The sequence below is a fragment of the Triturus cristatus genome, chromosome 9 (genome assembly GCF_964204655.1).
Source record: "Triturus cristatus chromosome 9, aTriCri1.1, whole genome shotgun sequence".
Lineage (NCBI taxonomy): Eukaryota > Metazoa > Chordata > Amphibia > Caudata > Salamandridae > Triturus > Triturus cristatus.
The window spans coordinates 1,290,681,540-1,290,707,618 of record NC_140592.1 but is presented as its reverse complement, the minus strand read 5'-3'; the positions used below and the strand labels follow the sequence as shown (position 1 = coordinate 1,290,707,618).

Genomic DNA, 26,079 nt, shown 5'->3' with positions numbered 1-26,079 from the left:
CATATTTGATATTTTGCCTGCTTTTGAGTCTTTCACTAGGTAAAATGGCTGCTTTCATTAGACTTAGACTTTTTCCCAATATGTGCCATCATATTTACCCACAGAAAATGGGTAAAAACCCTTCATACATCAGCCCCCAGTTTCTAGTGGGTCAGTATTGATAGTAGGTGAATTGCCAACACCTCAGGCTTTAAACTTTTCATGCAAGGTGCAGTGACACGTGTATGTGGAAAGAGCACTGTCACCAGGCATGTGGGATAGTGGTGAAAACACGACACCAGACTTTTGGAAAACATGGTGCGCAGAGTCACTTGAAATGTTGCTGCTATAAGATTCTTTCCAAGTTCAACGAAGATTGGAGTGATATCGTTTGTATTTGCAGTGATATCGTTTGTATTTGCAGTGATATCGTTTGTATTTGCAGCGATACCGTTTGTATTTGCAGTGATTCATTCAGCTACGTGTATGAAAAAGTTGTGTGATGACCTGACAAAATCGATACCTGAACTGAGGTGCTTGCCCGTAAGAGATCCTTGCCACTGGTGTGATGGCACGCTGAAAGCAGCTTTACTATCTTGAGAGTTAATGAGGAATTCTATTACATTTTTCGTCCATTCTGGTGCACTGTTTCGTTATGCGCGGGAACTAAAACTCAAATATTTCTCATTTCGTGCTTTGTGTGGCATCAAAGAAAGAGTCCTCCCAACTGGGCCATTTAGCTGATGGTTCTCAGTCCAAGGGGCCGTGGATGCTCTATTAGCGCTATGCCAACCGTTTACAGAACCTTGGCTGAGTGATGATGCCAAAGGCAAGAAATGTGAGGATCTTTGGTCGCACATTGATAGGGATGTGAAAAAAAGTCCACTCTACTGCATTCTTAGATTTTTACAGGAAAGCATGACTGCTGTAGTGGACATAATAAAAAAAAACTAGAGTCTGAAAACACCCTTGTCTGCCAAGTGTTCAGCATAATTGGTGTAGATGTGAAACATCTCCTTGAGAGTAGCCTGGGCAACATGCTTAGGGGCTTATTTATGAGCCCATATGTCACTTTTGCGCCGCCGGTGCGTCACTTTTTGTGACGCACCAGCGGCGTAAAAAATGTGCCTTGTTGCACCATATTTACAAAGTGATGCATCTAGGTAGATACGTCACTTTGTAAACCCCTGCGCCACATTATACCAGCAACAGGTATAATGTATGCAGGGGGGGCGTTCCAACACAAGAAAGGGTCATAGAAGTGACGCAGTGAAATCTATAAGATTTCACTGCGCCACTTCTAGGATGCAAATGCGTCAATATCTTACGCCTGCCTCATGGCAGGCGTAAGGGTGACGCAGGCAGATTTCACATGGGACTTTCCCATGTGTAATGACCCATTGCTGGAGTTGCGTCACTTTTGTGACACACTCCAGCAATGCATAACTTTTGCGCCTACAGATACGTCAGAAATACTGACGTATCTGTAACTCCTTACGACATGATGCGTCATTCTGTAAATATGACGCATCATTGGTGTCGCAAGGAGGGCGCAATGAAAAGTGATGCATCGCTGTTTTCTCACAGCGATGCGTCACTTTTCATAAATGAGGCCCAGAGTGACTTAGGAACTGCACTGTGTTCCGTGTTAGAGTGCTGGTAAGCAAAGCAATGTGGAAGAGCAATTTGGGAACTTTTATTTTATAATGTATGAGCAATGTCTTGCAATGATGCATGGAAATGTCCCTTCGCCAGCCATGGCATTTGAAGTCAATGAAACCTCACTGTGGTACTCTTACAACATCTCGATCCCTTCCATAAAGGGGAATTTCCTCCGTAGTTTCAAAAGTGCTGCTTCATTTTTGACCGCTTCAATAACTCTGAGGGCATAAGCGCCCAATTCAACACAAATGTTGCAGAACTTGCCCAGAGAATCGCAATCTTCAAGTGCACCATAATTGGCATGGAAAGCTAGGTCAGTGGCCAGAGATAGCCAATTGTGTACTGGCTATTTTGCCATTGCCCGTCTCAAAAGCCAATGTTGAGCGGGCCTTTTCAGGAAGGATAGAGCGAGCGCACAGGACCAAAGACTCACTGAAGAAGTACTGCATGGTGTACTGCAATAAGTTTGATTTGCTAAAATGTATTTGGACCTCATATACTGTCTATATTCCATGCACAATCAGTGCAGCAAGCAAGCAATAATAAAATCAAAATGTTCCATACACACCGGAAAAACACTGTTTCAGTTGTTTTTAGCTGTGTGAAAATGTGTAACCACTGATAACCACTGTTTTTTTAAGGTATTGAAATCACTTGAAAACACTGAAAAATCCCCACCAGAATTTACCAAAAATAGAAACTGAAAACAGGAAAGCCTACCTATAATTATGAGATTGCTCCTGCTAGCATAATTTGGGGGAAAAGTGGCTGCTTGTACTCGTCTTTCATGTTCTGCGCATTTAGCGCTATTTCTTTAAAAATGCTTCCTCGTCCATTTCGGATGCGAGGGTCATTTTATGCTAAAAATAGAGTTAAATGCTGGGAGTAAGTTGGTGGTCACCATTGCTGTTCTGTTGCAGTTAGCACCGTTTCTCAGCACAAAATGCGTCCATTGTGGACACGAGGGGGCATTTTTGCGCTGAGAAATAGCACTAAGCACAGAATTACTCTTCTCACGTAATTTTACGTAATCTGTCTGAATTCTTAGGTAATTTTGCATATTTACGCTACACGGAATCATGCGAGTTATGCCCACCACTAATTGGGACCCAGGCCTGTGAGGGCTCGCATCAGCCCAATTATGGGGAGCAGTGTGTCTGGGCAATTTGCACTTTTATAAGTCGCACATTTAATATGGATTATGAGCTCTAAGAATAGTATCTCTGAAATGATCTCATAGGTCCCACCCCCTGAGTTCAGACCTGCCCCTCCGGCTCCCCCAATTCCTGCCAATAAGTTTTGTAGGGTGGGAGACTTCAAAGGGGGTGGGGGGTGGCTAGGGCTCAGAGCAAAAAAGTAGACTTACTGCTGGCGCAGCCCTTGTTTCGGAGGATGGCGTCCAGTGAGGTCCCAAACACGAAGCGCAGATTCTGCAGCACCCCCTGTGGAGAGACAAATAATTACACCTTCGGGTGAACAGGCTTCAAACTGCATTACAGAGCATTTCAGAGTTATAGAGAGGGATTTATTACTCAGGCAGCCAGGCGGGATTTATTTGGTCATATTTTATGTCCAGGCAAGGCCCACCCGGACTTTCATCTTTCCAAGGTAGATACAGTGAGAAGTAGGAACACTTGTCACCTACACCGATACAAAAGGCAAAAATGCGGACCAAGCCATTGCAGGAACCAGGCAGCCAGGTCACAGTGAGTGGGGCAGTCACCAAAGTGTCCGGTGCAGAGTAAAGGACTCTAACGGACCTGGTGAGAAGGGCTGAGTGAGGGTATTACATAATGTAAAGGTAGTAAGAAAGGTACTCAGTATAAAGTGATGAGGTCACAAAGTGTGCAGTGTACAGTGAGGGCAGTCAGCAAGGTGCCCGGTGTCAAGTGAGGGAAGTCACAGAGGAATTGTTGTAGATTGAGGGAAGTCAGCTAGCTGCACAGTGTAAAGTGGGGGAAGTCACCAGGGTACTCAGTGTAAAGTGAAGGAATTCACCAAGGAACTCAGTGTAAAGTAAGGGAAGTCACCAGGGTACTCAGTGTAAAGTAAGGGAAGTCACCAGGGTGCTCAGTGTAAAGTGAGGGAAGTCAGCTAGCTGCACAGTGTAAAGTGAGGGAAGTTACCAAGGTGCCCGGTGTAAAGTGGGGGAAGTCATCAAGGTACTCAGTGTAAAGTGAAGGAATTCACCAAGGAACTCAGTGTAAAGTAAGGGAAGTCACCAGGGTACTCAGTGTAAAGTAAGGGAAGTCACCAGGGTGCTCAGTGTAAAGTCAGGGAAGTCACCAAGTGCCCGGTGTAAAGTAAGGGAAGTCACCAGGGTACTCAGTGTAAAGTGAAGGAAGTCACCATGGTACTCAGTGTAAAGTGAAGGAAATCACCAAGGTACTCATCATAGAGTGAAGGAAGTCACCAAGGTACTCAGTGTAAAGTAAGGGAAGTCACCAAGGTACTCAGTGTAAAGTGAAGGAAGTCACCATGGTATTCATCGTAGAGTGAAGGAAGTCACCAAGGTACTCGGTGTGAATTGAGGAAAGTCACCAAGGTGCCCGGAAAAGAGTGGCGGAAGTCACCAAGGTGCCCGGTGTAAAGTGAGGGAAGTCACCAAGGTGCCCGGTGTAAAGTGAGGGAAGTCACCAAGGTGCCCGGTGTAAAGTGAGGGAAAGTCACCAAGGTGCCCGGTGTAAAGTGAGGGAAGTCACCAAGGTGCCCGGTGTAAAGTGAGGGAAGTCACCAAGGTGCCCGGTGTAAAGTGAGGGAAGTCACCAAGGTGCTCAGTGTAAAGTGAGGGAAGTCAGCTAGCTGCACAGTGTAAAGTGAGGGAAGTTACCAAGGTGCCCGGTGTAAAGTGGGGGAAGTCATCAAGGTACTCAGTGTAAAGTGAAGGAATTCACCAAGGAACTCAGTGTAAAGTAAGGGAAGTCACCAAGGTACTCAGTGTAAAGTGAAGGAATTCACCAAGGAACTCAGTGTAAAGTGAAGGAAGTCACCAGGGTACTCAGTGTAAAGTAAGGGAAGTCACCAAGGTACTCAGTGTAAAGTGAGGGAAGTCATCAAGGTACTCAGTGTAAAGTGAAGGAATTCACCAAGGAACTCAGTGTAAAGTGGGGGAAGTCACCAAGGTACTCAGTGTAAAGTGAGGGAAGTCACCAGGGTACTCAGCGTAAAGTGAAGGAAGTCACCAAGGTGCTCGGTGTGAATTGAGGAAAGTCACCAAGGTGCCCGGAAAAGAGTGGCAGAAGTCACCAAGGTGCCCGGTGTAAAGTGAGGGAAGTTACCAAGGTGCCCGGTGTAAAGTGAGGGAAGTCACCAAGGTGCTCGGGACCTTATTAATGAAGGCATTACGCAGCAGTTGTGTCAGTTTTCAGTGATGCTGCGGTGGCGTAACCAATGCGCCATACTGCACCCTAACTACAAAGTGACGCATCTAGGCAGGTATAATGTACGCAGGGTGGCCGTTCCCAAGTAAATAAGGCTCATAGAAGAGGCGCAATGAATCCATGAGATGTCACTGCGCCTTTCTACGACTCGACTGCGTCAAATCCTTACGGAGTGATGCAGGGCCTTTCACATGGGACTCGCTGCATGTGTAATGACGCACTGCTGGAGTTGCGTCAGGTTACTGACACAATCCAGCAATGCTTCATTACCACGCCACCAGATTCGTCAGGATTCCTAATGTATCTGGTCAATCCATGCGACACGGAGCGCCGTAGTGTAAATACGGTGCATCCATGGTGTCGCAAGGAGGGCGCAGTGAAAAGTAAAGCATCTCTGTTTTTTCCCAACTATGCGACACGTTTCATAATTGAGGCCATGAGTGTTAAGTGAGGAAAATCACCATGGTGCCCAGTGAAAACTGATGGAAGTCAATAAGGTGCCTAGTGTAAAGTGAGGGAAGTCACCAATGTGCTCAGTGTAAAGTGAGGGAAGTCATCAAGGTGCTCAGTGTAAAGTGGCAGAAGTCACCAAGGTGCTCAGTGTAAAGTGGCGGAAGTCACCAAGATGCCTGGTGTAAAGTGAGGGAAGTCCCCAAGGTGCTCAGTGTAAAGTGAGGGAAATCACCAAGATGCCCGGTGTAAAGTGAGGGAAGTCACCAAGGTGCTCAATGTAAAGTGGCGGAAGTCACCAAGGTGCTCAGTGTAAAGTGAGGGAAGTCACCAAGGTGCTCAGTGTAAAGTGGCGGAAATCACCAAGGTGCTCAGTGTAAAGTGAGGGCAGTCACCAATGTAATCAGTGTAAAGTGAGGGAAGTCACCAAGGTGCTCAGTGTAAAGTGGCGGAAGTCACCAAGATGCCCGGTGTAAAGTGAGGGAAATCCCCAAGGTGCTCAGTGTAAAGTGAGGGAAATCACCAAGATGCCCGGTGTAAAGTGAGGGAAGTCACCAAGGTGCTCAATGTAAAGTGGCGGAAGTCACCAAGGTGCTCAGTGTAAAGTGAGGGAAGTCACCAAGGTGCTCAGTGTAAAGTGGCGGAAGTCCCCAAGGTGCTCAGTGTAAAGTGAGGGAAGTCATCAAGGTGCTCAGTGTAAAGTGAGGGAAGTCACCAAGGTGCTCAGTGTAAAGTGGCGGAAGTCCCCAAGGTGCTCAGTGTAAAGTGAGGGAAGTCACCAAGGTGCTCAGTGTAAAGTGGCGGAAGTCCCCAAGGTGCTCAGTGTAAAGTGAGGGAAGTCACCAAGGTGCTCAGTGTAAAGTGGCGGAAGTCACCAAGGTTATCAGTGTAAAATGAGGGAAGTCACCAAGGTGCTGAGTGGAAAGTGAGGGAAGTCACCAAGGTGCTCAGTGGAAAGTGAGGGAAGTCACCAAGGTGCTCAGTGTAAAGTGGCGGAAGTCACCAAGGTGCTCAGTGTAAAGTGGCGGAAGTCACCAAGGTTATCAGTGTAAAATGAGGGAAGTCACCAAGGTGCTGAGTGGAAAGTGAGGGAAGTCACCAAGGTGCTCAGTGTAAAGTGAGGGAAGTCACCAAGATGCCCAATGAGTCACTTTCAAATAGTTATAGCTCGAAATGTGTGTTAAACTGGAAACCTGCATTCTGTCCTATATGTCTTCTGCCCTGTATGTCTTCTGCCCTGTATGTCTTCTGCCCTGTATTTCTGCCCTGTATGTCTTCTGCCCTGTATGTCTTCTGCCCTGTATGTCTTCTGCCCTGTATGTCTTCTGCTCTGGATGTCTTCTGTCCTGGATATCTTCTGTCCTGTATGTCTTCTGCCCTATATGTCTTCTGCCCTGTATTTCTGCCCTGTATGTCTTCTGCCCTGTATGTCTTCTGCCCTGTATTTCTTCTGTCCTGTATGTGTTCTGCTCTGGATGTCTTCTGTCATGGATGTCTTCTGCCCTGTATGTCTTCTGCCCTGTATGTCTTCTGCCCTGTATGTCTTCTGCCCTGTATGTCTTCTGGTGTGTCTGCCTGTCGCTGAGAGGGAAGTACAGCTCAGAAAAGCTCATTCATCCACTGATGAGTCACTTATCAGGTGTAAGTTCTACTCTGTGACCTTCTTTCACACTGTCTGCTGGCTCTAGCAGTTGGGGTTATGTTATCACAACTGTAATCAGTTACCGCAGTAGAGTAGCAATGTAATCTTCTTATTACAGGTGAGTAATGATGTCAAACAAGTATGTATGTAGATAATAGAATTGATAATCCGTAAAACGTATCTGCAGGCTCTGGCAGCAGGGATTGTGCCGTCACAGCTGTAACCAATGATTGCAGTGGAGTAGCATTATAATTCTCTTATTACACGTGACTAGTGATGTCAGAATAAGGTCGTATGCACGTAATGCTATTGATATATTGTAGCACTTGTCTGCTGGCAGCTGGCAGCAGGATTGTAACATCACAGCTGTAATCAGTTGTTGCAGTAGATTACCAATGTGATTTTCTTATTACAGGGGAACATTGCAACACTACAACTATGCGTGTAGGTAATGCTCTTGGTGTATCCCAACCCTAGCTAGAAAGCAGGAGATCTCTGAGGAGTGGGCACTGAGGGACCTGTCGCCCACCCTCGCCTCACCTGGAAGTTGTCCTTCACGCCGCCCTTGGCCACCCTGAGCTGGGCGGAGGTGGCCAGGTCCCTTTTGAAGATGTCTTGGATGGGGATGTCCAGCTCCGCGTTCTCCATCTTGTCGCAGCCCACGTAGAGCTGGGCGCGGTCCTCCTGCACGAAGAGGGTGATGTTCTTCCAGTGGCCCGTGGCCAGCAGCGCGTCCTCCATGGACACCACCTGCTGCTTGCCCTCGGCGCTGAGGCTGAGGTCCAGGGTACCTGCCCGGCCGTTGGACACCAGGCTGAAGACGTGCCCAGAGCCATCCTTGCGCTCCACGGCCATGAGGGTCCCACGCGTCTTCTTGCTCTGACGCAGGGTGGCCAGCAGGATGAAGCCCCGGTCACTGCTGATGGCGTCCAGGAGGTCCTGGAACTTCTCCTCAGGGACCGGTGGGATCCGCTCGGCGTCCTCGATCCGGTAGGCTGGACTGGAAGGGTCTGGACCCTTCACCAGGTGGACTGCCCCAGCACGGCGCGACACCGCCTTCCGCGTGAAGCCCACCAGCTCAAAGAGGTCAAAGACGCTGTTATCATCTGAGACAGGATCTAGAGTGGACCAAAGAGAGAGGAACGGAGAGGTTACAGGGGGGAGATGGAGGGGAAGAAACAAGGAAGAGAGAGCAAGCGAGAGGGGACATCAGGGAAGAGGAAGCCACGCTGGCGAGGAAGTGGAGACACTTCAGTGAAGACACCGGACATTAGAAGGGGGAAAGGAAGGGTGGATCAGAGAGAACGTGAGAGGTTGAGGGAAGCAACGAGACGAAGAAAGAACTAAGAGAAAGCAAGCGAGAGGGGACATCAGGGAAGAGGAAGCCACGCTGGAGCAGAAGTGGAGACACCAGAGAAGAAATAAAAACTTACAAGGGGAAAAGGAAGGGTGGATCAAGACATTAGAAGGGGGGAAAGGAAGGGGGGTGAATCCATTAGAAGGGGGGACAAGGAGGGGTGGATCAAGACATTAGAAGGGGGGAAAAGGAAGGGTGGATCAAGACATTAGAAGGGGGAAAGGAAGGGGGGTGAATCCATTAGAAGGGGGGACAAGGAGGGGTGGATCAAGACATTAGAAGGAGGGAAAGGAACGGGAGGTGAATCCATTAGAAGGGGGGACAAGGAGGGGTGGATCAAGACATTAGAAGGGGGGAAAGGAAGGGGGGATCAATCCATTAAAAAGGGGGGGAAAGGAGGGGTGGATCAAGACATTAGAAGGAGGGAAAGGAAGGGGGAATCAGAGATAAAATGAGAGGTGGGGGAGGAGTGAAGGATAACAACTGAAGAGGAGAAAGAAGCGCCGAGGTGAAGAAGTGAGGGGACAGGAAAATAATGAAACTAAGATCTGAAAGGCGGAAGGAGAGGCAGAAACGGCGAGAGCTGCAGACACAGGGCTTGAGAGGGGGAGAGCCGAGAGCCAGGGAGAGTGAGGGGAGACACGATTCTTGAAGTGGGCCAGGAAGGCAGAGGGGGGGGGGGCGGCTGCAGCGCCTGGAGACCCTCTGGGGCGAGTAGCAGCGCTGTGCATATCGACTGATTGATCGACTGACTGCTCACAGCGGGGCTCACAGACAGGCGCCATCTCCGGCTCTGTCACATTTACTGTTTGAACTCATTTCGGTTTCCTGTACTCTGCTTCATGTGACAGTTGTTATATTTATTTATTGATTCGAGTTTTATTTTACTTTTTTTGTTTCCTGTAACCTTCTAGTCCACCATGACCCCTAACCCTGGCGTTCCCGCCCTCCCCCAGGCCTGCGTGATTGGCTGCCTGGGCCTTTCCGCTACAGACACCAAGAGAGCCCTTCCCTCCCCTTTTACACTTCTCTTATTCGCCCAAAGGTGGCGATTCTTACAAAAACTGTGTTGCTGTTCAATCATGTTCTTGCAAATAGTTTTCCTCCGCCATGTTTGGTACTGAAATAATTGAGGTCAAAGTGACCTCTGGCCAGCCTTGTGTGACAAAATGATCACAGCCAGGGACACGAGGGACCTATTTACGAGCCGGTTTGTGTCACTCTTGCACCACCATCAACGCAAACCTTACATGTGGTTTATGAAGCCACGCTAGGCCATTTATAAACAAAAGGGGGTTGGGTCCTAGACACACCCAAACTGGGCCACTGCAATTGTTCCAAACACCAGGGTGTCCGGGTGTCGAGATTAAAGAGATATCACTTGGTTTGGTGTTTTTGTTACGCCTGCACAGGTCACTTACTTTTTGGGATATTCATTAACATTTCAATCATGTCAGCTCTTGTTAATGTTGACTAATTGTTTTGTGTCTTATTTGGTTTTCAATTCCCCTTACAGCCCTTGCTGTGGGCTGTTGCTCCCCTTTGTCTCCCCTCCGGTTTCCTGCTGCCGCTGACCCCTCCCCCTACCGCCCCCCTCCGGCCTCCCAGCTCCTCATCCCTCCCCCTCCCCTACATTATGGCGACCCCTGTGCGGTCGCGTAGCGAACACGCACAGCGGGCACGCCGCTGGCGTGCCACTGGCTTGCCTACGGCAAGGCCCTCTGCACCCATCCACGCCTGGACCGCGCCCAGGGCCAGACACCCTGGCCCCCGTGAACACCACGACACCCAACAACGCTACGACGCCAACATCCTCCACAAACTCAACACCGGCCGATCACCCATCTTATTTGGTTTTCTGTTCCCCTTACAGCCCTTGCTGTGGGCTGTTGCTCCCCTTCGTCTCCCCTCCGGTTTCCCGCCACCACTAACCCTTCCCCCTACTGCCCTGCTCCCGCCTCCCAGCTCCTCGTCTCTCCCCCTCCCCTACATTATGGCGACCGCTGTGCGGATTCTGCAGCAACCACAGCACCGAAACTGCTCTCATCACTGCCACCGACGACATCAGGACCCTGCTGGACAATGGCGAAACCGCGGCCCTTTTCCTCCTGGACCTCTCGGCAGCCTTCGACCCCATGTGCCACCACACCCTACGCACACGCCTTCACGACGCAGGTATCCGTGACAAAGTCCTGGACTGGATCATTTCCTTCCTTACTGGAAGAACCCAGAGAGTCCACCTCCCTCCATTCCGATCCGAAGTCACCAAGATCCCCTGCGGCATACCCCAAGGATCATCCCTCAGCCCGACCCTTTTTAACATCTACATGGCACCGCTCGCCAACATCGTCCGATCACACAACCTCAACATCATTTCATACACCGATGACACCCAGCTGATCTTCTCCCTCACCAAGGACCCCGCCACCGCCAAAACCAACCTCCATGAAGGAATGAAGGCTGTCGTTGAATGGATGAAGAACAGTCGCCTGAAACTGAACTCTGACAAGACGGAGGACCTCATCCTTGGCTCCACCCCCTCCACCTGGGACGACTCCTGGTAGCCGGCCATGCTGGGAGCTGCACCGACATCCACCGACCATGCACGCAACCTGGGGTTCATCCTTGACTCATCACTATCAATGACCCCACAAGTCAACGCCGTCTCCTCCTCCTGCTTCAACACCCTCCCCATGCTTCGCAAGATCTACAGATGGATCCCCACCGGTACCAGAAGGACGGTCACCCATGCCCTCGTCAGCAGCAGGCTGGACTACGGCAGCACCCTCTACACGGGAACCACGGCCAAACTCCAGAAAAGACTTCAACGCATTCAGAATGCCTCCGCTCGCCTCATCCTCGGAATCCCTCGCCACAGCCACATCACCCCCCACCTGAAAGACCTTCACTGGCTCCCAGTCAACAAGAGGACCACCTTCAAGCTCCTCACCCACGCTCACAAGCCACTTCTCAACGTCGGACCAGCATACCTCAACAAACGACTCACCTTCTACACCCAGAACCGCCAGCTTCGCTCCGCTGACCTCGCCCTCGCCACCGTCCCACGCATCCACCGAACGACCACTGGTGGCAGATCATACTCCCACCTCGCCGCCAAGACATGGAACACCCTCCCCACCCACCTTCAACAGACTCAGGACCTGCTGACCTTCAGGAGACTTCTCAAGGCCTGGCTGTTCGAGCAGTAGCAGCCCCCCCTCTTAAGCGCCTTGAGACCCTCACGGGTGAGTAATGCGCTCTACAAATGTTTGATTGATTGAATTTCAAGAAGAACAATAAGTTGACACAAATAAGTGAATCATGAATAATAACAAAACCATTGACATTTAAGCTACTGCAGAAACAAAAAAGACACAACACATGACATTACAATGAAGAGGAATGGGCCGCCCTTCAATTATCCAAAAACAAATGGCGGCCCAGACAGTTTACAGTTTTCAAAAGCTGAACCTGCCACCAACCACTAGTCAGAGTTAAACACACAACAGGCTGATTGCCCTGACTAGTGGTTGGTGGCAGGTTCAGCTTTTGAAAATTGTAGGCTCTCTGGGCCGCCATTTGTTTTTGGATAATTGAAGGGCGGCCCATTTCTCTTCATTGTAATGTCATATGTTGTTTTTTTTGTTTGTTTCTGCAGTAGCTTAACCCCTTCAGTGCCCATGACGAGATAGTCTCGTCATGGAGCGCGGTTGCGCTGTGCCCATGACGAGACTATCTCGTCATGAACCCCGCCCGCTAATTCAACGCCCGGCACAGGGCGTGGAAAGGGCGGGGCACTGAAGAGGTTAAATGTCAATGGTTTTGTTATTATTCATGTTTCACTTATTTGTGTCAACTTATTGTTCTTCTTGAATTTGACATGATTGAAATGTTAATGAATATCCCAAAAGGTAAGTGACCCGTGCGGGTGAAACAAAAAACACCAAACCACGGTAGTAGTAGAGGTGGTTTTGTTCAAGTGATATCTCTTTAATCTAAACTAGGCCATTTATGAAGCCACGCTAGGCCATTTATGAAGCCACGCAAGGCCATTTATGAAGCCACGCTAGGCCATTTATGAAGCCACGCTGGGCCATTTATGAAGCCACGCTAGTCCATTTATGAAGCCACGCTAGGCCATTTATGAAGCCACGCTGGGCCATTTATTAAGCCACGCTAGGCCATTTATGAAGCCACGCTGGGCCATTTATGAAGCCACGCTAGGCCATATATGAAGCCACGCTGGGCCATTTATGAAGCCACGCTAGGCCATTTATGAAGCCACGCTAGTCCATTTATGAAGCCACGCTAGGCCATTTATGAAGCCACGCAAGGCCATTTATGAAGCCACGCTGGGCCTATTATTAAGCCACGCTGGGCCATTTATGAAGGCACGCTGGGCCATTTATTAAGCCACGCTAGGCCATTTATGAAGCCACGCCCAGGCCATTTATGAAGCCACGCTAGGCCATTTATGAAGCCACGCCCAGGCCATTTATGAAGCCACGCCAGGCCATTTATGAAGACACGCCAGGCGATTTATGAAGCCACGCTGGGCCTATTATTAAGCCACGCTGGGCCATTTATGAAGCCACGCTGGGCCATTTATTAAGCCACGCTAGGCCATTTATGAAGCCACACCCAGGCCATTTATGAAGCGACGCTAGGCCATTTATGAAGCCACGCCAGGCGATTTATGAAGCCACGCTGGGCCTATTATTAAGCCACGCTAGGCCATTTATGAAGCCACGCTGGGCCATTTATGAAGCCACGCTAGGCCATTTATGAAGCCACGCTGGGCCATTTATGAAGCCACGCTGGGCCATTTATGAAGCCACGCTGGGCCATTTATGAAGCCACGCTAGGCCATTAATGAAGCCATGCTGGGCCATTTATGAAGCCACGCCGGGCCATTTATGAAGCCACGCCGGGCCATTTATGAAGCCACGCTGGGCCATTTATGAAGCCACGCTAGGCCACCCTGCGTGCCCTCGTGAATCGTGTGTAAATCAACGCAGCTTTGCCTGTCTCTGTCCTAGGAAGGCTTCCCACGAGCACCCACATAACTCCCAGGGTTTTTGATGCATTCACAGATTTTTCAAAACTGGTAGACCTGGGAATGAGCCACAAAGATGCGGCTCTCAGGTTTGTTTTAAAAACAATCCTGCATGCAAAGAAGGCACCCTTGAACCATGGTGCAAGGGGGCCGGTGTTGGTGCTAGGCTACCACAGAAGCACCAGAGCAGGAGAAAAGGCAGGATTGCGCCGTATTGCCTCAAATACGTGCATTCCTGACCCTTCCCTGCATGCAAACATACATACATGCAAATAAACTCACATCTACATGCACTCTTACACACAAACACACACATACATGCACATTCACACACATACATCAACACGTACATGCACAAAATATATATACATACACACACACACAGATATATATATGTGCACATATGCACACACACACACATAACATGTCGTGCCCTGCAGCCTGTCAGAGTCAAGCCCTCACCTGAGATGTGTTTGGCTCCACAGACACTAAGCATGAGCAGCAGGAAGAGTCCTCCATACAGGGCCATCGCCACGATCCTTCTCCTCGAGACCTGCTAAAGAGGAGAAAAAGGCATCAACTGGGGTCCAGAGCAAAGGTAGAATGAGGCAACATCCTCCACCAATGAGCAGCCGCCACCTCACACTCGATGCCACCCACCTCCATGTACTCACTGCCATCCACCACTGCACCCTCAGTGCCACCCAACACTGCACGCTCAGTGCCACCCAACACTGCACACTCAGTACCACCCAACACTGCACGCTCGGTGCCACCCACCTCCATGTACTCAGTGCCTTCCACCACTGCACCCTCAGTGCCACCCAACACAGCACACTCAGTGCAACTCACCCCTGCACACTCATTACCACCTATCACTGCACACTCAGCATCACCCAACACCGTACACTCCGTGCCACCCACCCCTGCACACTCAGTACCACCCACCACTGCACCCTCAGTGCCACCCACCTCCATGTATTCACTGCCATCCACCACTGCACCCTCAGTGCCACCCAACACTGCACACTCGGTGCCACCCAACACTGCACACTCAGTGCCACCCAACACTGCACGCTCGATGCCACCCACATCCATGTACTCAGTGCCATCCACCACTGCACACTCATTGCCACCCAACACTGCACATTCAGTGCCACCCACCTCAATGTACTCAGTACCATTCACCACTGTACACTCAGTGCCACCCAACACGGTACACTCAGTACCACATATCACTGCAAACTCAGCATCACCCAACACTGTACACTCAGTGCCACTCACCCCTGCACACTCAGAACCACCTATGCCTGCACACTCAGCATCACCCAACACCGTACACTCCGTGCCACCCACCCCTGCACACTCAGTACCACCCACCACTGCACCCTCAGTGTCACCCACCTCCATGTACTCACTGCCATCCACCACTGCACCCTCAGTGCCACCCAACACTGCACACTCGGTGCCACCCAACACTACACACTCAGTGCCACCCAACACTGCACGCTCGGTGCCACCCACATCCATGTACTCAGTGCCATCCACCACTGCACACTCAGTGCCACCCAACACTGCACATTCAGTGCCACCCACCTCAATGTACTCAGTACCATTCACCACTGTACACTCAGTGCCACCCAACACGGTACACTCATTACCACCTATCCCTGCACACTCAGCATCACCCAACACTGTACACTCAGTGCCACTCACCCCTGCACACTCAGAACCACCTATCCCTGCACACTCAGCATCACCCAACATCGTACACTCAGTGCCACCCACCCCTGCACACTCAGTACCACCTATCACTGCACACTCCGTACCACCCACAACTGCACCCTCAGTGCCACCCACCTCCGTGTACTCACCTCCATTTACTCTGTGCCATCCACCACTGCACACTCGGCACCACACAACACCATGCACTCAGTGCCATCTATCACTGCACATTCAGCGACACACAACACCATGCACTCACCAGCGCACACAAGGCACTAACCACCACTCAGCACCCAGTGCCCCCTACCACTGCACACTCAGTACAACCCACCACCGTACACTCTGTGCCACTCACCCCTGCACACTCAGAACCACCTATCCCTGCACACTCAGCATCTCCCAACACCTTGCACTCAGTGCCACCCACCCCTGCACACTCAGTACAACCTATCACTGCACACTCCGTACCACCCACCACTGCACCCTCAGTGCCACCCACCTCCGTGTACTCACCTCCATTTACTCTGTGCCATCCACCACTGCACACTCGGCACCACACAACACCATGCACTCAGTGCCATCTATCACTGCACATTCAGCGACACACAACACCATGCACTCACCAGCGCACACTCGCCGCTAACCACCACTCAGCACCCAGTGCCCCCTACCACTGCACACTCAGTACAACCCACCACTGTACACTCTGTGCCATCCACCACTGCACACTCAGCACCACACAACACAATGCACTCACCAGCGCACACTCGGCGCTAACCACCACTCAGCACCCAGTGCCACCTACTAATGCACACTCGGTACCACCCACTACCACACACTCGGTGTCCTGCTGCCAAGGGAGGTGTGTCTCCTCCCTACCCCCACTGAAGACTCAATGACTTACTGGCAAGAGAGACCCTCTGAGGTTCAGTACCGCCCACCACTGCACACTCGGTGTCATCCACCACTGCACACTCGGTGTCCTCCACCACTGCACACTCGGTGTCAACCACCACTGCACGCTCGGTGTCATCCACCACTGCACGCTCGGTGTCAACCACCACTGCACGCTCGGTGTCATCCACCACTGCAAACTCGATGTCATCCACCACTGCACACTCGGTGTCATCCACCACTGCACACTCGGTTTCATCCACCACTGCACACTCGGTGTCATACACCACTGCACACTCAGTGTCAACCACCACTGCACGCTCGGTGTCATCCACCACTGCACACTCGGTGTCATCCACCACTGCACACTCGGTGTCCTCCACCACTGCACACTCGGTGTCAACCACCACTGCACGCTTGGTGTCATCCACCACTGCACACTCGGTGTCAACCACCACTGCACGCTCGGTGTCATCCACCACTGCAATCTCGGTGTCATCCACCACTGCACACTCGGTGTCATCCACCACTGCACACTCGGTTTCATCCACCACTGCACACTCGGTGTCATACACCACTGCACACTCAGTGTCAACCACCACTGCACGCTCGGTGTCATCCACCACTGCACACTCGGTGTCATCCACCACTGCACACTCGATGTCATCCACCACTGCACACTCAGTGTCATTCACCACTGCACACTCAGTGTCATTCACCACTGCACACTCAGTGTCATTCACCACTGCACACTCAGTGCCATTCACCACTGCACACTCGGTGCCATTCACCACTGCACACTCGGTGCCATTCACCACTGCACACATGGTGTCATACACCACTGCACACTCGGTGTCATTCACCACTGCACACTCGGTGTCATCCACCACTGCACACTCAGTGTCATTCACCACTGCACACTCGGTGTCATACACCACTGCACATTCGGTGTCATTTACCACTGCACACTCGGTGCCATTCACCACTGCACACTCAGTGCCATTCACCACTGCACACTCGGTGTCATACACCACTGCACACTCGGTGTCATTCACCACTGCACACTCAGTGTCATTCACCACTGCACACTCTGTGTCATTCACCACTGCACACTCGGTGTCATTCACCACTGCACACTCGGTGCCATTCACCACTGCACACTCGGTGTCATTCACCACTGCACACTCGGTGTCATACACCACTGCACACTCAGTGTCAACCACCACTGCACTCTCGGTGTCATCCACCACTGCACGCTCGGTGTCATCCACCACTGCACACTCGGTTTCATCCACCACTGCACACTCGGTGCCATTCACCACTGCACACTCGGTGTCATTCACCACTGCACACTCGGTGCCATTTACCACTGCACACCCAGCACCACCCAACACCAGATCCTCACTGCCACCCACCATTGAGCAGCCAGTGCCATCCACCAGGACACATCCATTATCCCCCAACACCAGGAACTCAGTGCCAACCACCACCACCACTCGTTGCCATCCACAACTGTCTTCAGCATCATTTAGCACCGAACACTCAGTGACATCCGTCACCTCTCACTCCCTCCATCCACAAAGTGTCCTGATACCATGAAATGCTGCACCAGTGCCCACAACGTTTAACAACAGTGACGTCACAGGCACATCACTACTGTTAGTGCAAGTCCCACATACACCCCAAAACCAACACTAAACCTACAGGGACCCAGTAATAATGGCAACAGAGAGCCCCACAAAGACCCGGCTACTACCAACACCGACCCAGAGGTACCGAGGACTACCCAGAGCACTGACCCCAGAGGTACCGAGGACTACCCAGAGCACTGACCCCAGAGGTACCGAGGACTACCCAGAGCACTGACCCCAGAGGTACCGAGGACTACCCAGAGCACTGATCCCAGAGCACTGACCCCAGAGCACTGACCCCAGAGGTACTGGGTAACACCAGCACTGACCCCAGAGCACTGACCCCGGAGGTACTGGGTAACACCAGCACTGACCCCAGAGCACTGACCCCAGAGGTACCGAGGACTACCCAGAGCACTGACCCCAGAGGTACCGAGGACTACCCAGAGCACTGACCCCAGAGCACTGACCCCAGAGCACTGACCCCAGAGGTACTGGGTAACACCAGCACTGACCCCAGAGCACTGACCCCGGAGGTACTGGGTAACACCAGCACTGACCCCAGAGGTACCGAGGACTACCCAGAGCACTGACCCCAGAGGTACCGAGGCCTACCCAGAGCACTGACCCCAGAGGTACCGAGGACTACCCAGAGCACTGACCCCAGAGGTACCGAGGACTACCCAGAGCACTGACCACAGAGCACTGACCCCAGAGCACTGACCCCAGAGGTACTGGGTAACACCAGCACTGACCCCAGAGCACTGACCCCGGAGGTACTGGGTAACACCAGCACTGACCCCAGAGCACTGACCCCAGAGGTACCGAGGACTACCCAGAACACTGACCCCAGAGGTACCGAGGACTACCCAGAGCACTGACCCCAGAGGTACCGAGGACTACCCAGAGCACTGACCCCAGAGCACTGACCCCAGAGGTACCGAGGACTACCCAGAGCACTGACCCCAGAGGTACTGGGTAACACCAGCACTGACCCCAGAGCACTGACCCCAGAGGTACCGAGGACTACCCAGAGCACTGACCCCAGAGGTACCGAGGACTACCCAGAGCACTGACCCCAGAGGTACCGAGGACTACCCAGAGCACTGACCCCAGAGGTACTGGGTAACACCAGCACTGACCCCAGAGCACTGACCCCAGAGGTACCGAGGACTACTCAGAGCACTGACCCCAGAGGTACCGAGGACTACCCAGAGCACTGACCCCAGAGGTACCGAGGACTACCCAGAGCACTGACCCCAGAGCACTGACCCCAGAGCACTGACCCCAGAGCACTGACCCCAGAGGTACTGGGTAACACCAGCACTGACCCCAGAGCACTGACCCAGAGGTACCGAGGACTACCCAGAGCACTGACCCCAGAGGTACCGAGGACTACCCAGAGCACTGACCCCAGAGGTACTGGGTAACACCAGCACTGACCCCAGAGCACTGACCCCAGAGCACTGACCCCAGAGGTACTGGGTAACACCAGCACTGACCCCAGAGCACTGACCCAGAGGTACCGAGGACTACCCAGAGCACTGACCCCAGAGCACTGACCCCAGAGGTACTGGGTAACACCAGCACTGACCCCAGAGCACTGACCCAGAGGTACCGAGGACTACTCAGAGCACTGACCCCAGAGGTACTGGGTAACACCAGCACTGACCCCAGAGCACTGACCCAGAGGTACCGAGGACTACCCAGAGCACTGACCCCAGAGGTACCGAGGACTACCCAGAGCACTGACCCCAGAGGTACTGGGTAACACCAGCACTGACCCCAGAGCACTGACCCCAGAGCACTGACCCCAGAGGTACTGGGTAACACCAGCACTGACCCCAGAGCACTGACCCCAGAGGTACCGAGGACTACCCAGAGCACTGACCCCAGAGGTACTGGGTAACCCCAGCACTGACCCCAGAGCACTGACCCCAGAGGTACCGAGGACTACCCAGAGCACTGACCCCAGAGGTACTGGGTATCACCAGCACTGACCCCAGAGCACTGAACCCAGAGGTACTGGGTAACACCAGCACTGACCCCAGAGCACTGACCCCAGAGGTACCGAGGACTACTCAGAGCACTGACCCCAGAGGTACTGGGTAACACCAGCACTGACCCCAGAGGTACTGGGTAACACCAGCACAGACCCCAGAAGTACCCGGTAACAGCAGCACTGAACCGAGAGATACTCATTAATACCAGCAGTAACCCCACAGGAATTGAGTAACACCAGCTCAGAACCAGCTTCTGTGAAAGCACAGCACCATCTTAGTGCACAGTACATCCTCAGTGCCCCTCCCAGCGCACACTACCTTTTCAGTACACACCCTCAGTGCCCTTAGCACACAGGTGCCCCTCCGTGCTCATCCCAGCACATCTGCTCAGTACACAGTACCTCCTCAGTACCCCCTCACAATGCACCACTTAGAACCGACAGGTACTCTGCAATACCAGCACTGATCCCACTGGTGCCTTCAGTAATACCAGTACTAACTCACAGATACCCACTGACACCAGTACTGGACCCAGAGGTGCCCCAGTATTACTAGCATTGAACCCAGAGGTACCTTCCGTAATACCAGTAGTAACCCCACAGGTACCCACTGACACTAGTACTGAATATAGAGGTACCCCAGTAATGTCAGAAATGAACCCACAGTTAACCAATAAAACCAGCACTGAAGCCAGAGGTGACCCAGTAATATCATTACTATACCAACAGATAACCACTAAACAGGTAAGCAGGTACCTCACTAATACTAGCGCTGAGCTCACAGGTACCTCACTAATACCAGTGGTGAGCCCACAGGTACCTCACTGCGCAGAGCCACAGGTACCTCACTAATACTAGTGCAGAGCCCACAGGTACCCCACTAATATTAGTGCGGAGCCCACAGGTACCTCACTAATACTAGTGCGAAGCCCACAGGTACCTCACTGATACTAGCACTGAGCTAACAGGTACCTCAGAAATACTAGCACAGAGCCACAGGTACCCCACTAATGCTAGTGTGGAGCCCACACGTACCTCACTGATGCTAGCGCTGAGCCCACAGGTAGCTCAGTAATACTAGCACTGAGCTCACAGGTACCTCACTAATACAAGTGCGGAGCCCACAGGTACCTCATTAATACTAGCACTGAGCCTACAGGTACCTCACTAATACTAGTGCTGAGCCCACAGGTACCTCAGAAATACTAGCACTGAGCCCACAGGTACCTCACCAATACTAGTGCGGAGCCACAGGTACCTCACTAATACCAGGGCTGAGCTCACAGGTACCCCAATAATACTGGAGCAGAGCCCACAGGTACCTCACTGATACTAGCATTGAGCTCACAGGTACCTCACTAATACAAGTGCGGAGCCCAGAGGTACCTCATTAATACTAGCACTGAGCCTACAGGTACCTCACTAATACTAGTGCTGAGCCCACAGGTACTTCAGAAATACTAGCACTGAGCCCAAAGTTACCTCACTAATACTAGGGCGGAGCCCACAGGTACCTCAGAAATACTAGCACTGAGCCCACAGATACCTCACTAATACTAGGGCGGAGTCACAGGTAACTCACTAATACCAGGGCTGAGCTCACAGGTACCCCAAATAACAATAGTGCTAAGCCCAAAAGTACCCCAATAATATTAGTGTTGAGCTCACAGGTACCCCAATAATACTAGCAATGAGCTCACAGGTACACCAATAATATAAGTGCTGAGGTCACAGGTACCCCAATAATACTAGTTGTGAGCTCACAGGTACCCCAATAATATAAGTGCTGAGCTCACAGGTACCTCACTAATACTAGTGCTGAGCTCACAGGTACCTCACTAATACTAGTGCTGAGCTCACAGGTACCTCACTAATACTAGTGCGGAGCCCACATGTACCTCACTAATACTAGCACTGAGCCCATAGGTACCTCACTAATACTAGTGTGGAGCCACAGGGACCTCACTAATACTGGAGCGGAGCCTACAGGTACATCACTAATATTAGAGCGGAGCCCACAGGTACCTCAGTAATACTAGCACAGAACCACAGGTACCTCACTAATAATAGTGCGGAGCCCACAGGTACCTCACTGATACTAGCACTGGGCCCAAAGGTACCTCACTAATACTAGTGCGGAGCCCACAGGTACCTCAGAAATACTAGCACGGAGCCCACAGATACCTGACTAATACTAGTGCAGAGCCACAGGTGCCTCACTAATATTAGTGCAGAGTCACAGGTACCTCACTAATAACAGGGCTGAGCTCCCAGGTACCCCAATAAAAATAGTGCTAAGCCCAAAAGTACCCCAATAATATTAGTGCTGAGCTCACAGGTACCCCAATAATACTAGCACTGAGCTCACAGGTACCCCAATAATATAAGTGCTGAGCTTACAGGTACCCCAATAATACTAGTGCTGAGCTCACAGGTACCCCAATAATACTAGTTCTGAGCTCACAGGTACCCCAATAATATAAGTGCTGAGGTCACAGGTACCTTACTAATACTAGTATGGAGCCCACAGGTACCTCAGAAATACTAGCACTGAGCCCACAGGTACCTCACTAATACTAGTGCGGAGCCACAGGTGCCCCACTAATACCAGGGCTGAGCTCACAGGTACCCCACTAATACTGGAGCAGAGCCCACAGGTACCTCACTAATACTAGTGCGGAGCCCACAGGTACCTCACTAATACTAGTGCGGAGCCACAGGTACCTCACAAATACTGGAGCGGAGCCCACAGGTACCTCACTGATACTAGCACTGAGCCCACAGGTACCTCACTAATACTATTGAGGAGCCCACAGGTACCTCAGAAATACTAGCACTGAGCCCACAGGTACCTCGCTAATACTAGTGCGGAGCCACAGGTGCCTCACTAATACTAGTGCAGAGTCACAGGTACCTCACTAATACCAGGGCTGAGCTCACAGGTACCCCAATAACAATAGTGCTAAGCCCAAAAGTACCCCAATAATATTAGTGCTGGGCTCACAGGTACCCCAATAATACTAGCACTGAGCTCACAGGTACCCCAATAATATAAGTGCTGAGGTCACAGGTACCTTACTAATACTAGTGCGGAGCCCACAGGTACCTCAGAAATACTAGCACTGAGCCCACAGGTACCTCACTAATACTGGAGCGGAGCCCACAGGTACCTCACTAATACTAGTGCGGAGCCCACAGGTACCTCACTAATACTGGAGCGGAGCCCACAGGTACCTCACTAATACTAGTGCGGAGCCCACAGGTACCTCACTAATACTAGCACTGAGCCCACAGGTACCCCACTAATACTAGTGCGGAGTCACAGGTACCCTAATAACAATAGTGCTAAGCCCAAAAGTACCCCATTAATATTAGTGCTGAGCTCACAGGTGACCCAATAATAGCACTGAGCTCACAGGTACCCCAATAATCCTAGTGCTGAGCTCACAGGTACCCCAATAATCCTAGTGCTGAGCTCACAGGTACCCCAATAATACTAGTTCTGAGCTCACGGGTACCCCAATAATACTAGTCCTAAGCTCACAGGTACTCTGCTAGTAGACGCCTAGGCCCATCAGATATACTTATACTAACTGCATAGACCCACAGCTACCGGCTCATAGCAGCACTGAGCCCAGTGCCTCGCTAATATCAGCGCTAAACCACGGGTACCCCACGTATACTGGTGCTGACCCACCCAGGTCCCACTCTGATAGCAGCATTACTCCAGATACCCCATTAATAGAAGCGCCAAGCCCTCGGGTACCTCAGTAGTACAAGAGCTGCGCCCCAGTGTGTCTTCTCGCTGTCCTCTATGTGAACCCCTCAGGGCACAACACCTCCTCCCTGCCCCCCTCAGTGCACAATACCTCCTCACTGCCCCCTCAGGGCACACCATCTCCTCGCTGGCCCCCTCAGTGCACAATACCTCCTCACTGCCCCCTTCAGTGCACAATACCTCCTCACTGCCCCCTCAGTGCACACTACCTCCTCACTGCCCTCTTCAGTGCACAATACCTCCTCACTGCCCCCCCTCAATTCACAGCACCTCCTCACTGCCCCCTCAGGGCACAACATCTCCTCACTGTCCCCTTCAGTGCACAATACCTCCTCACTGCCCCCTCAGTGCACAATACCTCCTCACTGCCCCCTCAGTGCACAATACCTCCTCACTGCCCCCTTCAGTGCACAATACCTCCTCACTGCCCCCTCAGTGCACAATACCTCCTCACTGCCCCATCAGTGCACAATACCTCCTCACTGCCCCCTCAGTGCATGGTACCTCGTCGGTGCTTGTCTCAATGCCTCATCAGTACACCCCCGCAGTGTCCGTAGCGCACAGTTAACCTCATAGCACCTCTCAGCGCACAGTTTCGGTGCCTTTATCAATGCCTCGTCAGTACACCTCTCAGTGTCCTTAGCACACAGTGCCCCTCTCGGAGCATCTCCTCACTGCACAATACCTCCTCAGTGCCCCTCTCGGCGCATCCCCTCAGAGCACAGTCCACCTCGGCGCCCCTCTCAGTGCACAATCATCCTCATTGCACCTCTCAGTGCACCATCAGCCTCAGTGCACCTCTCAGTGCACAATCCACCTCGGCGCCCCTCTCAGTACACAATCAGCCTCAGTGCACCTCTCAGTGCACTGTTCACCTCGGCGCCCCTCTCAGTGCACCATCAGCCTCAGTGCACCTCTCAGTGCACAGTCCACCTCGGCGCCCCTCTCAGTGCACCATCAGCCTCAGTGCACCTCTCAGTGCACAGTTCACCTCGGCGCCCCTCTAAGTGCACCATCAGCCTCAGTGCACCTCTCAGTGCACGGTTCACCTCGGCGCCCCTCTCAGTGCACCATCAGCCTCAGTGCACCTCTCAGTGCACAGTCCACCTCGGCGCCCCTCTCAGTGCACCATCAGCCTCAGTGCACCTCTCAGTGCACAGTTCACCTCGGCGCCCCTCTCAGTGCACCATCATCCTCAGTGCACATCTCGGCGCCCCGTACCTCCTCAGTCTCCACTCCGCTCTCTTGGGGTCCTCCTGTTAGGGTCCGATTCTCCTCAGCTTGTATAAAGGGTCCCCAGTTGGTTCTCGGGGTTCTGTTCGCCCCGTTTCACGTCTCTTTGTGTGGCGGTTCCTCTGCAGGTGTGAGTGCCCCCGCTCCTCTCAGGGGTCTCTCTCCTCAGGGGTCCGTTGGTTGTCCTCCCTCTCCGCGGGCTCAGTATGACCCTTCCTTTCCTTGGCCTCTCTCCCCAGGCTGCACCTGGTGGACTCTCCGCTGCGAGGGCCTCTGTAGGGTCCGGCTGGTGGCCCTCTCTCTCCGCGGGCTCAGTGTGACCCTTCCTTCCTTGGCCTCTCTCCGGCTGGGTGCTCAGTGCCGTCCCTGGGTCTCGTCTGCCTCCCAGCCCCGGGGCGGCCTCTTTAAAGCGCCCCTCACATTCCTTCGCCTCCGCTCAGCCAATCAGAGGGCAGCTGGCAGGAAACCGGGCTCCTGTTTATGCAATGACTGAACCACAACTTTCCAAAGAGAGGGAAGGTGATGGCCCCCCGGCCCCTCCCGCATGAAAGGAGCCTTGACGCATTCTGAGGAATGTGAGAATCAGACGGAGAATGCCTGGGCTCTGACCCCCCCCCCCGTACCCCTCCCCCATCCACACTGGTGACTGAGAGCCCAGAAAACTATCTGCTGGGGGCAGAGCTGTGCCCCCCAGCTCTCCAGGCCTGGTTGCCCCCCCCCCCCAGGTATCTCTCTTGCACCCCTCTGCGTCTTCTGACTCCCCCTGGCACACTAGTGACCGAGCGCCCAGAAAACTATGTTCTGGGGACAGAGCTGTGCCCCCCACTCCAGTCCGGGCTCGCTGCCCCCCAACCCCGCTCTCTGCCCCCCCCCCCCCACCCCAACACCCCTCCACACGCAGACTGCGTCCGACTCCTACCGAGCGCCCAGAAAACTATGTGCTGGGGCAGAGTTGTGCCCCGGCCCCCGGCTTGTCTGCAGCCCCCTCCCCCTTGGTCACTTTTGCCCCCCCCCCCTTTAAGGACTGACTGATTCCCCACCTCAGGTAGATCTAAGCGACCCCCGCCCCCTTGATGTGCCTGCCTGACTCCCCGCCCCTCCAGCCCAGCCTGGTCTGTCTGCCCCTCCCCCCATCCCGATGTGTCTGTCTACCCCTCCCCCATCCCGGTGGGTCTGTCTGACCCTCCCCCCGCTGACTCTATCTGCCCCCCCCCGGTCTCTCTTGCCCCCCTCGTCTGTTTGCCCCTCCCCTCCCGAGCCGACCCTATCTGTGACCCGACCTTCTGCCCA

At 52.6% G+C, this 26,079-nt stretch overlaps 1 protein-coding gene across 2 annotated transcripts in view; it reads right to left on the bottom strand.

The window, feature by feature from the left end:
* Positions 1-25,168, bottom strand: part of THBS1 (thrombospondin 1) — a 106,989-nt gene extending 81,821 nt beyond the window's left edge. Inside the window, exons 1-4 of one of the 2 annotated variants that reach the window (XM_085627474.1) lie at positions 24,778-25,168; positions 13,989-14,082; positions 7,654-8,231; positions 3,008-3,083 (exon numbers count right to left, since the gene is read on the bottom strand). In XM_085627474.1, the coding sequence (XP_085483600.1) occupies positions 3,008-3,083; positions 7,654-8,231; positions 13,989-14,055 (721 nt within the window). In that variant the 5' untranslated portion in view covers positions 14,056-14,082; positions 24,778-25,168. The remainder of the gene's footprint in view (positions 1-3,007; positions 3,084-7,653; positions 8,232-13,988; positions 14,083-24,777) is intronic. The other variant, XM_085627475.1, reaches the window with a different exon arrangement.
* Positions 25,169-26,079: the final 911 nt, after the last annotated feature.